We start from the raw sequence: 15,938 nt of genomic DNA, 5'->3' as shown, positions 1-15,938 counted from the left end.
GGGTTGAATAATGTCTGCTATGACGAAACACCAACTGTATGGAGTAGGGAAACCAATGTCTATCATCATATCTTTGCACTCATACATTTTGATGCTGTAGTTGTTCATGGCCAGCAACTGTAGGGAATCTTGCATTGTGGGCTTAACTGTGCCCTTGACTGGAAGGGTGCTGACCTCTGAACTACTGCCTATTATAAATCTTAAGCCTGAAATCTTAGCAACCACGTACAGCTGACGCGATGTCCTGCCGCGACTAATCGGAAAAGCAGTAAGCATGCCATCATAGGCCTTACCTTTGCCATGTGTTCATCTGCATGTTGCTGCAACATGACTCTTCTTAAGTTGGCAGTACCATTTGTGAGTGCTGCAGCTCGTGGTGCCTAATTCGGACTGCTCTTGCAATGGGCGCCGAACCATTTGTGGTACCAGCAAATATCATAGGCAGCAGTTTGACCCTGAGTGGTATCTAATGGCTGTAGGTTGGATGAACGACGCGACAGCGTCCTCTTACTGGAGTTCTTCCCATTGTGGTCCCCAGTGATGTCCGGTGATTGTCGACAAGATGCGGCGGCACAATTCTGCATGGGCTCCTCCAAAAACTGCGATGCGTATTTGTCACCTTCTGTTGTGACGCTCGCATTTGTCGCTGCTACGCATGTCACAAGGTTGAATCCAATGTGGCATATGCACTATCAGCTACTTGCAGGAATTTATCCAGCAGTTGTCCTTCATACGCTATTAATGTCAACTGTACTTGGGACGGAAGCAGTTGTCACCAGATACGTAGCAGCAACTCGTTAGATATTACAGTATAGTCCACTGTCGCTCGCAAATGTCTCCAAAATACCGACGGGTTTCTGTCCCCATGTTTCTTCTGGCAAAGCACTTGTGAAAGCCTCTGCTTGGGTAACTTCGTGCAGCGAGTGATTAGCGAAGTCCTTGGGGCAAGGTATGCTTGTTGATGGGGTGGGTGTAGTATCACAGCCGGCCGCTGTGGCCGTGCGGTTCTAGGCGCTCCAGTCTGGAACTGCGTGACCGCTACGGTCGCAGGTTCGAATCCTGCCTCGGGCATGGATGTGTGTGATGTCCTTAGGTTAGTTAGGTTTAAGTACTTCTAAGTTCTGGGGGACTGATGACCACAGATGTTAGGTCCCATAGTGCTCAGAGCCATTTGAACCATTTTGTAGAACCACATCGAAGACTACTGTCGTCGTTCGCTATTCCAAATTGCTAATTGCCAGCGTAAATTGTTCACGGTCTTCTGTGATCCGTTGTTGCGCGAAAATGTTTTCCAAGATCGCAAACCGTATGTCTGGTTGTGAGGGTGTAAATGGAGGTGCCCGCAATTGTATGCGCGGCGCAGTTGGCACGAACGAAACATTTCCGGCGCGGGTGTGCGCTCACGGCGCTGCAGTTATCGCTGGAGTTTGTGATCTCGTCGTGTCTGTCTTGCTGTCGTTTCTCAACGTCGACTCTTCTAAAAATTCGGTCTCTTTTTGCAGCTTCAGGATCTTGTCACCAACGGTTTGTAAAGAACTATTTGTGCCTTACATGTTTAACGGATGTAATTCGAAAAATGTTATTGCAACTTACACCGTTTTTGTTTTCGCTGTCACCAATTACGTAGGTCAGAAATCAAACCCACATATACTTTGAGACACTTATTTACATGGATTGCAGTCGCAAGTACATCTCTAAACAAAAAACAAATACAAAGAATAAACATCAGACCATGAAATTCAGCCACTCTTCCAAGTAATGCACTTTACTGGTCGGTCTGTTTTTTCCCCCCGAGATAAATTACAGTTGAAGGAAGGAAATGCGGTTTTATTTACAAAACAGATATTTCACTTCATTTGGTGAACGTATTATCAGATTCCAGACATTTAGTGTTGTTTCCAGAAACTTCGGATTTTCGCATTTATTGTCCCGCGACTTCAGTTTGTGAAAGCAGTTGTGACGTCACGCTTTTCTAAAGTAGTTAGTTGATACAAGTTGTGAATACCAGACTGTGGTGAATACGATGCATAGTCTTCGTCCGTTGACGCCTTGTGTTAAATCGCTGGCGAAAGTCGCAGTCAGTGCCGCAACGGTTTTGCGTGTATTTGTTGATTTGAACAAATGGTTTTTTGTGGTGAGTTGATGTTTGTCACCAAATTAGACGTATCCTATTGAATAAACTGCATGGTGAGCATAAAAATGATAAAAATTGTGCAGTAGTTTATAAGAAATACCTCCGATATTTCTATGTTATGGTTTAACAATTAGTTGTTTTTCTATGAAAACCTATTAAATTAGAAGAGATGAAAGTCGGCTTGGAAAGGAAAAGGCACGGTATTTCTAGGTATTTTGAGTAGTTTTACACGTCATGGGTAGTTATAGTTCACGCGCCAATTCAAATTCATTCTCACTTGCAGCGTACTGTTTGTTTGCTGGTGCCCTCTGTTAATTTCTTGTGTGAAATATACTTGAAGACCTGCTTGTGAACATACTGTCTTTTTATTGTAGTGTTTTTCACATATTCTGCCTCATTGCCCAATTATGTTTGTGTGTTTTTATGTTTGTATTCACTACTCCCAGGGAGGTAAGATCTGTTGCTTTTTGTCGGACTAAAAGTTTTCGTCATAGTTCTTGGCGTATTTGTTTTCTTTCTAAGTTGTAGTTCAGTAATGGACACTGATTGTCATACCGTTTCCACTAGCCTTCTTTATTTTCGTTATGCTATTTTTCTTTTGGTGATATGCATTTTCTGTTGTAAATAATTTATCCCTATTCCATGTAGTTAATTATATTATTTTGTTTCTGCTAATACTGTGACGTGAATGGAATATGACATTTTCATTGGCAATGGAAACGAAAGCTATAGTGAAAGAGATCTATGTGTTTTGTCTGGAGAGTGTAGTCACTGTTTTGGTCTTCTGTCCGAAGATTGGTTTGATGCAGCTCTTCATGCTACTCCATCCTGTGCAGGCTTCTTCATTTCCAAATGACTACTGCAACCAATATCATTTATAACCTGATTACTGATTCATGTCTTGGTTTCCTCCTGGAATTTTTATAAACACGTCATTTTAATATTAAATTGGTGAACCCTTAATGTATTGAAATGTGGCCTATTAACCAGTCCCTTATGTTAGTCACGTTATGTCATATTTCCTTTCTCCCCATATGTGTTCATTGTCTCCTCATTGATTACACGATTTACCTATATTATCAACATTCTTTTACAGTACCATGTTTCAAAATGTTCTATTCCCTTCTTGTATGAATTGGTTATCATCCACATTTTGCTTTTGTAAAAGACCATATTCCACACAAATACCTTATGAAAAGATGTCCTAACACTTAAATCTATGTTCGATCTTGACAAATTTCTCTTCTTCAGAAACCCTTTTCTTGCCACTGCTAGTCTTCATTCACATCCTCTCTACTTTGGCCATCATCAGTTATTTTACAGCAAAACTCATCAACTACCTTTAATGTATATTTTCCTAATCTAATTCTCTCAGTATCACACCATTTAATTCAGCTATGTTCATTATAGTACCTTTGTTTCGCTTTTGTCTGCTCACCTGCTCTTCTAATCTGCTGTCTGTGACAGAGCTACAGTTTTGGTTGCAAACCAGAAAGTTTTTGTTTCTTCATCTTGAAATTTAATTCATGTAAATTTTTCTATGTTCTCCTGTACAACATGCTCAGTGTACAGAATGAGTAGCATCGAGGGTAGATTACAGTCCAATCTCGCTTCCTTCTCAGCCACTGCTTCTCTTTCATGTCCCTTGACTCTTTATAACTGCCTTCCGGTTTCTGTAAAAGTTCTGTATAACGCTTTCACTCCCTGTAGGTTACATCTGCTACCTTCAGATTTTCAGAGGGTGTCTTTGTCAGTAGCTTTCTCCATATCTGTAATTAAGCATACATTTGGCTTTTGTTAAAATCTCTCTTCTAAGGTAAGTTGTAGGGTCGATATTCCCTAGTATGTTCCTACATTTCTCCGAAATTCAAACTGATGTTCCTTGAGGTTAGCTTTGCCAGTTTTTCCACTCTTATGAAAATAATTTGTTAGTATTTTGCCACAGTGACGTATTAAATTGATAGTTTGGTAATATTCTTACCTGTCAGTATTGTGGTGTAGACAATCAATAGTCGGTGTTACAGATGGGGATGACAGAAGCTTTTGAAATTTGGTGGTCCACTGGAAGGCAAAACCCAAAGTTGTGATCATTGTGCTTTGATCATTGACATCATCAAGATGGGTTGGGGGAGGGGGGCACTTATTATATCTGCGGCCAAACGGAACACATGGAATATTTAATTCCGGCAATAGAATTACTCTAACAGGACAATTGTAGGAAGTATGGGGTTTTGAGCAGGGTCAAACTAAATATATAATGGTAAGAATAGTGATTCCATTGGAACTACTCACGGCCTTGGGAGAGCCAGTCCTGACAAAACTCTACCATCTGGTGAGCAAGATGTATGAAACAAGCGAAATACCCTCAGACTTCAAGAAGAATATAATAATTCCAATCCCAAAGAAAGCAGGTGTTGACAGATGTGAAAATTACCGAACTATCAGTTTAATAAGCCACAGCTGCAAAATACTAACACGAATTCTTTACAGACGAATGGAAAAACTAGTAGAAGCCGACCTCGGGGAGGATCAGTTTGGATTCCGTAGAAACACTGGAACACGTGAGGCAATACTGATCTTACGACTTATCTTAGAAGAAAGATTAAGGAAAGGCAAACCTACGTTTCTAGCATTTGTAGACTTAGAGAAAGCTTTTGACAATGTTGACTGGAATACTCTCTTTCAAATTCTAAAGGTGGCTGGGGTAAAATACAGGGAGCGAAAGGCTATTTACAATTTGTACAGAAAGCAGATGGCAGTTATAAGAGTCGAGGGGTATGAAAGGGAAGCAGTGGTTGGGAAGGGAGTGAGACAGGGTTGTAGCCTCTCCCTGATGTTATTCAATTGTGTATTGAGCAAGCAGTAAAGGAAACGAAAGAAAAATTCGGAGTAGGTATTAAAATCCGTGGAGAAGAAATAAAAACTTTTGAGGTTTGCCGATGACATTGTAATTCTGTCAGAGACAGCAAAGGACTTGGAAGAGCAGTTGAATGGAATGGACAGTGTCTTGAAAGGAGGATATAAGATGAACATCAACAAAAGCAAAACGAGGATAATGGAATGTAGTCGAATTAAGTCGGGTGATGCTGAGGGAATTAGATTAGGAAATGAGACACTTGAAGTAGTAAAGGAGTTTTGCTATTTGGGGAGCAAAATAACTAATGACGGTCGAAGTAGAGAGGATATAAAATGTGGACTGGCAATGGCGAGGAAAGCGTTTCTGAAGAAGAGAAATTTGTTAACATCGAGTATAGATTTAAGTGTCAGGAAGTCGTTTCTGAAAGTATTTGTATGGAGTGTAGCTATGTATGGAAGTGAAACATGGACAATAAATTGTTTGGACAAGAAGAGAATAGAAGGTTTCGAAATGTGGTGCTACAGAAGAATGCTGAAAATTAGATGGATAGATCACATTACTAATGAGGAAGTACTGAATAGGATTGGGGAGAAGAGAAGTTTGTGGCACAACTTGACCAGAAGAAGGAATCGGTTGGTAGGACATGTTCTGAGGCATCAAGGGATCACCAATTTAGTATTGGAGGGCAGCGTGGAGGGTAAAAATCGTAGAGGGAGACCAAGAGATGAGTACACTAAGCAGATTCAGAAGGATGTAGGTTGCAGTAGGTACTGGGAGATGAAAAAGCTTGCACAGGATAGTAGCATGGAGAGCTGCATCAAACCAGTCTCAGGACTGAAGACCACAACAGCAACAACAAGAATAGTGACACTACTTCAAAACAAATATTAACCAAAAAGTCAAGCCCACAAAAATATCAACATTCAACATAATAATGCAGTGAGGAAAGCCGTTGTATCGTAAATTTTGCTCAACCTGTAAATCTCAAACGTAGACCAACGCACTTGCTTACGACTCAAAAACCCAGTATTGCAAAGTGTGCTTGATGTAGAGAGCTCATACCCCTGGATGCTGTGAACCCACAAACAACTCCAAAACTTGATACCACAAATTTCACTTGACCTATATGACAGCTGAAATGAAACCAACACACTCAAATCATCAGCTCTGTTACCCAAGCCTTAACGCATTGCTATCCTATCTGTCTACATCAAAAGCTCACAGTACAACAATGGAAACTCACTCACATAACTAAGCTCAGAAATGTAACCTAACCAATGATGGCAAACAAATATACACAATAGCCACTAACCACTGTCCCACACAAGTACCAAACATTAACAAGAAAGACCCCAAAATTGTGAAAAAATTGCGTCATCACCAATTTTGATACACAGAAACAACTATGAACACAGAAGCACATATTATAATTAAAAACAAATAAAATCATAAAAATAACAATGTATAACACATTGTAGAAATAAGTCACATTACCATGCAATCATTACGGAAGATTGTAACTATGAGTAAAAGTGTTATACATCAGATTTATAACAAAACTTCAGTATATTTTGTCAAATTACCAAAATGATTTTTTCTGTGTTCTTTCTCTGTTACATGCCTAACAGATGTAACCTAATTTATTTTAATCACAAAAATCTAATTCTATTTTGTCATTAGTTGTTATCCTAACTGTATTAGTTATAAATAATGTAGGAAAAGTCAAGAGTGCTATCGACCATAAAGAGACATGTCAAGTTGCAGACAGGTGCAATTAAGACACTTGCATAAAGCTTTCAGCCTCAGTCTTCATCAGTTAAGGAGAGACACACACCATTCACACACACAAGCAGGCACACCTCACTCACTTGCAACCACCAACTGTAGCATCTCGGTCGTGTGTGCATGAGGTGTACTTGCTTGTGTGTGTGTCTCTCTTCTACTGATGAAGGCTGTCACCAAAAGCTTTATGTAAGTATCTTTTAATTGCACCTGTCTGCAACTTGACATGTTTCTTTACAATAAGTAGCAATCTGTCTTTTCCTACACTGTTGATATTCGAACCTGGAGTTTCCGTTGTATTAGTTACAATTATTTGTAAATTAAAAGGTATGTGACAACTATTAAACAGCAAGAGCAATGGCAAGTTTAACTTTTGAATGTCACATGCCTAAAATAATAATAATAATAATAATAATAATAAAAGCAAAAAAGTAAAAATACATCCAACTGGCTGAGGAAGTCAAGGACATGTGGCATCAGGATAAAGTTGACATTATACCAATTATACTATCAACTACAGGAGTCATACCACACAATATCCACCAGTCCATCAACGCAATACAGCTACATCCAAACGTATATATATACAGCTTCAGAAATCTGTAATTATTGACACATGTTCAATTACCCGAAAGTTCCTAAATGCAATGTAACATATACCGTACAGTTAAAAGGAAGTCGTGCGTGTTCAAGGTCCACGTCACATTCCATTTTTAACCAGTCATAACGTCTGAGAAAGGAAAGAAATAATAATAATAATACTGTGAAATGCCTCTCAAAGGAATATGAGTTGCAGTACTTGTGCAGAGAGAGAACAAGTGCAGAGTAGACGAATGTGAAAAGCTGCATGGAACCATTGTTTCGAAATTTATTACTCTTTTGTGTGATACATGTATGCTGTAAAATGAAAATTGAAGAAAGTTTTCCATTTCTCAGTAAAAGCTGAACTCTAAATTTCATTGATCGCTGTCATATGATGTAAAGATTATACTCTTCACTTATAGGAACTAATTTGCACGGAGCTGTTCTGTAAATTAAGTGAGCTGTTTGGATGTGTCAAAATTCTATGCACAAATGTAGCTAAGATGTTTTTAACATTTGAAAAGCTGTTTAGTTTATGGTGCATATCTTCGTAATTTCTATTTTACTCCAGGTGTGATGTGCATTAAAAGTAGAATACTTTTATACATAGCAGTTTTTTTTAAAAAAATCAGCATTATGAATTCCTTTATCAGATGGTGGAGTGAAACTTAAAATTTGTTTGTAAGGATAGCAGTGAGGATTATCTGAAAAGTATTACTACACTCTTCATTTTTCAGGTAGCAGCCATGTGTAGAAATGAAGAAAACCTGTTGCAGGCTACTGTTACAGTCCGTAATGAGTGTAGTAGTCTCCTACGGAAGTACCAGACCTTAATTCTTCGAAAACTGAGGTTACAATGAGAGTATTATTGGATCAGTTGGAAGATGCAATGCACTCATTGCAGGTTTTCGTATTTTCAAGGCAATTGTGGCGGCTGTGTATCAATAGAACTATATTATATGATGAGGAAGAGAAATCTTGTGACACAGATCACCTCATTCTCCCACTTGGGATTACTTTAGATACATTGAGAGTTGGCGTTACATGATTTACCCGAGGATAATTGGTGGAGTGCAACAATAAGTTTAAGGTATTTGTGGTATCGCAACTGAGTTGTTGAAATAAGCAATTGGGGCTGAACAGCAAACAGGACAAATCCCCAGCAGAAAATGATTGCATTCATGTAATTTTTGTACAAGTACTGAGATTGGAATGTGTACAGAACACACGTTTTATGTAAATACTACTCAAAGATGAAGAGGAAATCGTGGTTGCTCCATCGAGCCAATTGGAAGATTGCTCACCAAATTTGGATTATGTTTTCTTACATGGTAAGTTGTGATAGTACAAATTTTGGACTCAATGTACTTTTTAGGTTTGCTCTTTTTATCCTTTGTTTCATTTATCTCTCTGATGCCATTTTTTTGTGTGACTCATTGAAAGACTTCTCCTGAAAATTCAGATTTCCTGTAATGAACCTTAGAGCTGCACAAACAAACCTCCCTGTGAAGTGAAACAACAAGATGCCCGTTAATGCTTAATTTATGCTGTGTTTTGTTGGTGTGGTGATAATGTTTTCGGTTTGAGATCTTTGACTTCAGTGTGATGCTACATATAAAACTTTGAACAATGCTGAGCAGACTGATTCTGAGTTTGAACTCAATCTGTGATATGTACAGATTACTGAAATATCCTAGGCTTTAAGAGTTGATACTGCCAATATTTTGTGTTACATACAAGAGCTTAGTGTAATTTGCTTTCGTTAATTATACAGACAGATTTTTATCTTCAGGCTAGTAGAATGATCTGCTTGCAGATGATGTGACTAGGTGAGTCATGTTGACCACATTGTGAGTACTCAGGTCACATACTTCTCTGCAGAGTGCAAGCTATATTGTGGCTGACCTCTTTTTAATTGAAGTGAATACATAGTGCACCGTGGGGTGATCACTCTGTTATAGAAATAATTCAAAAGCCAAGATCGCTCAAATACTGTTTACTGGGTAACTGGTTTCAACACACTAAAGGTGCCATCATGGGATCTGAATGTAGATTAACATGAGGCAGACCAGCTGATATGATTTTATATCAGCTGTGGTCTGCCTCACGTATCGTTATATCCAAATGCTTTATAAATGTTAAGCTACATTCAGATCCGATGATGGCACCTTTAGTGTGTTGAAACCATTTATCCAGTTAACACTATTTAAACAATCTTGTCTTTTGAATTATTTCCTTTTAATTGAGGCTCATTGCTGGCATGACTGACACATGGAAGTCATTACAATGCTGATTGGGTAGAGGTGATGAGTGAAGATTTTAAGCATATGTCAATAAGTTGCGTTACTCGTGAATGTCAGAGTTGATGGTTTCAATAACTTTTTGTTAATTCAAGAGTGGCATCTGTTCTTACTTCCATCATTTATTATGCACAAATGGGTGAGTTGGTTACTCTATTGCTACAAATTTCTTACTGCACAATGAGTGATTTGTGGAGTTGACATTAACTGGGCAGTTGTTTGCAGTATTTGCACGAAAAAGAATTTGTAGCAGAAGACACATTGTGGTTGATTAGCTACTTAAAATTGGACAGTGTATTAGTACTCTACTCTCTTGTTTTGTATAATAGTTACTGTTAGTGCTGTATGCATACAAAATACCTGGGTCGACAGAAGCGTCCGATCCCACGCGTCGGCTCTTACCCGTGACGTAAGGGTGTTGTCGTGTGTGACGTCATGACGGCGCGGAGTTTGGTTTGTGAGTGTAGCATGTTTGTAGATGTTGTTGTGTTGTGATATGTTGTGTTCTCTGGTGGTATGTTCACGGTTTTCGTTCGTGTGGTGTAATGGGCTCAGTTTGCTTTTGCTTATTATCCAGAATTGTTAGTGTGTCGGCTGTGTTTGTAGTGGAATTTGTTTCAGTGAGTTAACAATTTTGTGTGAAGGTTAATTTAGTGTTGTTCGCTGTACATCGTGTGGTAATTTTAGTAAAATTAATCGGTTGTTGTTTTTGTTCAGGAATGGATGTGACGGATAAAATTAACAGTGCACAGGCCAAGGGAAGTGTTCGATCCCTATGTGTGGCTGTGTATGTTGATATTGGTATCGGGAGATGTTTTTGAGCTATATAGGCCAAGGGAAGCGTTTGATCCTAATTTATGGGATCGGGAGCTGCTGTTGAGCTATATAGGTCAAGGGAAGTGTCCGATTCCAGATGATATTGTGTTTAGTGGTGTTTGGGGAGTTTTGTGATGTCGGTTTTTTTCGTCGTTTTGTGTGGTTTGGTATGGGGATGGGTGTCTAAATTTGTTTATATTTAGTTTGCTCCCACCCAAAAACACCCCATTTCCCATGCTTGTCCCGTTAGTGTCATTAGGCTTTTTGTGGAAAGTGTGTGTGTTTGTTTTTCGATGTATTTTCGTCCTCATAATGTGTATGTACCGACTTTATATGTGCCATATTGGAATCATGGTTTATGGTCGTTTCCGCCATATTTGTGATGTCATGGGTCAAAGCAGACGGACGGGATCGGACACTTCCGTATTTCCAAATCCCAGTCTATTAATAGCAATGTAGTAGCGAGCACATAGGAACCCTCATTCCACAGAGAAGATGAGTGAATTAAGTGTTAGTGTCAGTGTTGTTGAGAAACAGGCGAAATCATTAAACTTGAACAAAGTTCCAGGGCCCAATGGAATCCCTGTCAGATTCCCTACTGAATTTGCAGCTGTGTTAGTTCCTCTTTTAACTATAATTCAGTGTAGATTCCTCAAATAAAATATGGTGCCCAGCTCTTGGACAAAAGCACAGGTCACACCAACTACAAGAAGGGTTGTAGAAGTGATCCAGAAAACTACTGTAAAATATCCTTTACATCAATTCATTGTAGAATCTGAGAAGATATCCTGAGCTCAAACGTAATGGCATATCTTGAACAGTATGACCTTCTCCATGCCAACCAGCACGGATTCCAAAAACATTGATCATGTGAAACTCTACTCGCACTTTTCTCATGTGAAATACTGAAAGCTTTGGATCAAGGCAATCAGGTTGATGCTGTCTTTCTTGCTTTCTGAAAAACACTTGACTCAGTACCACACTTACGTTTGTCAAAGGTATGATCGTATGGCATTTCAACTGAAGTTTGTGGCTGGCTTGAGGACTTTTTGATAGGGAGGGCGCAACCTGTTATCTTAGATGGAGAATCGTCATCAGGTGTAGGAGTAATTTCATGTGTGCCTCAGGGAAGTGTGTTGGGAGGCTTGCTGTTGATTTTGTGTATTAATGACCTTGCAGACAATCTGTGCAGATGATACAGTTATCTGTAATGAAGTACTATCTGAAAGAAGCAGCGTAAATAGTCAGTCAGATTTCAGATTGGCGCAAAGAATGCCAGCTTGCTTCAAATGTTCAGAAATGTAAAGTTGTGAACTTCACAAAGAAATAAAATGGTATCCTATGACTCACTGTTGAAATCGACCAACTCGTACAAATGCATGGGCGTAACACTTTATGGGAATGTGAAGTAGAATGGTCACATAGGCTAAATTGAGAATAAAGCAGATGGTAGACTTCAGTTTATTGATAGAATACTGGGTAAGTGCAATCAGTCTACAAAGGAGATAGCTTACAAATCATTGTGTGATCAGTTCTAGGATATCGCTTAGGTGTGTGGGACTTCACCAAATAGGACTAACAGGGGATATTGGATGTATGCAGAGAACGGCGGCATGAATTGCCACAGGTTTGTTTGACTCATGGGAGAAATGTTGAAGAAACTGAATTGTGGGCTCTTGAAGATAGGTGTAATCCCAAGAAAGTCCCCTAACAAAGTTTAAAGAACTGGATTTAAATAATGACTTTAGGAGTATACAACAACTCTATCCATATTACTCACATAGGGATCATTGGCTTAAGATTAGAATAATTACAGAATGCACTCATTATGACATTTACACTTATTGTCAAAAGTGTTATCATATGGGATATCGAGTGAAATTTGTGATTGGATTGACTTTTTGGTAGGGAGGACGCAGTATGTTATCTTGGATGGAGAGTCATCATCTTGTGTAGAAGTAGCTTCAGGTGTGCCCCAAGAAGTGTTTTAGGACCCTTGCTGTTAATGTTGTGTATTAATGACCTTGCAGACAATATTAAAACTAAAATCAGGCGTTGTGCAGATGATGCAGTTATCTGTAATGAAGTACTATCTGAGAGAAGGCGCCTAAATATTCAGTCAGATCTTGATAACATTTCAAAGTGGTGCAGAGATTGGAAACTTCATTTATATGTTCAGAAATGTAAAATTTTGTACTTCACAAAGCGAAAAAAACATGGGATGCTGTAGCTAGGATATCAGTGAGTCACTGTTGGAATCGACCAACTTTGACAAATACCTGGGTGTAGCACTTTGTAGAAACGTGAATTATGGAATGGTCACATAGGATCAGTCATGGGTAAAGCAGGTGGTAGGCCTCTGTTTATCAGTAGAATACTGAGGAAGTGCAGTCAGCCCACAAAGGTGATTGCTTACAAATCACTTGTGTGATTGGCTCTAGAATATTGCTGAAGTGTGTGGGACCCATACCAGATATGACATATACAGAAAATGGCAGCCTGAATGGTCACAGGTTTGTTTAACCCATGGGAGAGTATACTGAAGGAACTGAACTAAAAGACTGTTGCCGGCCGGTGTGGCCGTGCGGTTCTAGGCGACAGTCTGGAACCGCGTGACCGCTACGGTCGCAGGTTCGAATCCTGCCTCAGGCATGGATGTGTGTCATGTCCTTAGGTTAGTTAGGTTTAAGTAGTTCTAAGTTCTAGGGAACTGATGACCACAGATGTTGAGTCCCATAGTGCTCAGAGCCATTTGAAAATACTGTTGAAGATAGACATAAATTGTCCCGAGAAAATCTATTAACAAAGTTTCAAGAATCGGTTTTAATTTATTACTGTAGATAATTACTGTACGCACAGAAGCATTCACTCACTCATTCTTCCTGGGCTCCATATGTGAGTGGAACAGGAAGAAACTTTAATAACTGCTACTGTGGAATGTACCCTCTGCTATGCACCTAACAATGGTTTGTAGATTACCCTGTTCCAGTACTCTATCAATAAACCGATGTGTACCACTTGGTTTACCCAAAGCTGAGCCTATGTGATCATTCCATTTCATATCCCTACAAACTATTGCACCCAAGTATTTCTATGAGTTGGCCAATTCCAGCTGTAACTCTTTGATATTATAGTCATAGGGCACTATGATTTTTTGTTTTGAGAAGTGCACAGTTTTAAGTTTTTGAACATTTAAAGCGAGTTGCCTATCTTTGTACCACTTTGAAATAGTTTCAAGATCTGGCTGAATACTTATGCAGTTCCTTTCAGATAGTACTTCTCTATAGATAACTGAATCATCTGCAAAAACTCTGAGGTTAGTATTAATATCGTCTGCAAGGTCATTAACATACATCATCAACAGCAAGGAACCCAGAGTTATTTCTACATCTGATGATGACTCTCCATCCAAGATAACATGCTGTCTCCGACCTACCAAAAGATCCTCAATCCAGTTACAAATTTCCCTTGATATCCATATGATAATACTTAAAGCATTTAAGTATGGTACCGTGTTAAATGCGTTTTGAAATCAAGATACACTGCATCTACACCTGCTTGCCTCGATACAAAGCTTTCAGTACGTCACATGAGAAAAGTGGATCGGTAGTCAGGGCTTGTATTGTTAGCCAATCAACAGATTGGAATAATAGTTAGAATTTTTTCGCAAACTTAACACTTTTTGAAATGGAACAATTCCTAGAGATTAGAGTGAGTTTTCGTTTCTTTGGGCCAAAAATCAGATGATTCTCGTGGGTGTGGAACATGTCAGAAAGTATAACATAAAAAACATAGTACATTTGAATATAATGCTAACTACCCTGATCATTTGTCAGGAGATTACGAAAATAGGTGAATATGTTACAGTAAACTGGAACTGCAAGTATTTACAGAATCAATACGCTGGCAGAATGAAACATTCTTAAAGAAGTTCTTGGTTGGTTTAGTATTAACTCCCTTTCAATAAACCTGAAAAAAAACCAATTTTATCCAGTTCCAGACAACCCACAAAAACCCAAAAGAAATAGTTATCACACAGAATGATCAGATGATTAAGCAAGTGTACTTATCAAAATTCCTAGGCGTATACGTGGACAGTAGGCTGAACTGGGAACATCACGTTCTACAAACACTGAAACGGCTGATGTTGGCAACATTTGCTTTACGAATTTTGTCACGCTTCAATGACATTACCATCTCAAAGTCAGCTTACTTTGGCTATTTTCATTCAGTCATGTGTTATGGCATCATCTTCTGGGGCAATACACCTGCCGCAAAGAAAATCCTCACAGCACAAAAAAGAGCAATAAGAATCATTTGTGGTGTACCCCCACGAACCTCATGTCGAAATCTTTTTAAACGACTTGAAATACTGACAGCAACATCTCAGTACATATATTCACTGATGTGCTTCATAATAAATAACCCCACTCTGTATGAAACGAATTGCCTACATCATGAACATAACACCAGAAGAAAAGAGGATTTCCACTGTGAGTTAAAGAACTTGACACTTATTCAGAAAGGGGTAAAGTACGCTGGAACGAAAATTTTCAATTCCCTACCCAACAGCATCAAAAGTATACGGAGTAGTACATCAGTATTTAAACGTAGCTTGAAAAATTATTTACTTGAGACCTCACTTTATTCACTAGAGGAATTCTTTCAGAGAAATAAGTAAAACCCAGATTGGAAAGATGATTTTGAATTTTTTGACACTGTTTACTGTTAAACTAATGTAATAATGCCCTAATGTAAAAATTTCTGTTTTTCTCATTTCCATTTTTGGGTCGCTTTTAAACCCAAAGTGGGAAGTTTTGATTACTGTTCAAGGTTAAAATAGATGAAATAATGCCCTAAATATGAAGCTGCTATCTTCACATTTATGTTGACTAGTTTTTAAGCTAATAAGTATGACTTTTGTGCACTGTTATTAATACTATAACAATGTCTTTATTCTATGTATTTTATTATGTACATTGACACATTCCACATCTGAGTGACTTGCTCACATGTACAGGTCTATGGAACAAGTATATAAATAAATAAATAAAATAAATTATGCACTTTATATAATACCTAATCTTGACTGTCATGACCAAGTGCTGTCACAACAGGAAGATATTTTACTGAACCTGGTTTTAACAGTCCTGTTAAGATATTCATCTATAGAAAGGAGGAGTTGCCTATCAAAAAGTCTTTCAAACTCGGTTTAAACTGTGCTTTATCTGAAACCAAGTTTTTAGTGGTTGCTGGCAGTTGATTGAAAACATGTGTTCCTGATAGTTGACATTAACAGACTAAAAGTAGGGTAAATTAGAATGTCAGTTATGTTTGTTGTAGCATTCTAGTGTGATTCCTTTACAAGATACCGTATTTTGATAGTTTCTAGTCCAACTTTTGTTTATGCCATTCACCCTGCGTGGTTGCTAGGTACAATATTGTTATGTTTGCTTACAGTGTGCTT

General features: G+C 38.6%; 1 protein-coding gene across 1 annotated transcript in view; it reads left to right on the top strand.

Moving 5' to 3' along the window:
* Window positions 1-15,938, top strand: part of LOC126426566 (uncharacterized) — an 85,721-nt gene that overhangs the window by 18,160 nt on the left and 51,623 nt on the right. The window contains exon 2 of the mRNA XM_050088465.1: window positions 1,364-1,524. Within this exon, the coding sequence (XP_049944422.1) occupies window positions 1,364-1,524 (161 nt within the window). The remainder of the gene's footprint in view (window positions 1-1,363; window positions 1,525-15,938) is intronic.

Source organism: Schistocerca serialis, chromosome 11 (genome assembly GCF_023864345.2).
Source record: "Schistocerca serialis cubense isolate TAMUIC-IGC-003099 chromosome 11, iqSchSeri2.2, whole genome shotgun sequence".
NCBI classification, from domain to species: domain Eukaryota; kingdom Metazoa; phylum Arthropoda; class Insecta; order Orthoptera; family Acrididae; genus Schistocerca; species Schistocerca serialis.
Note: the sequence above shows the minus strand (reverse complement) of the source record. Positions and strands in the feature narration are given on the sequence as shown.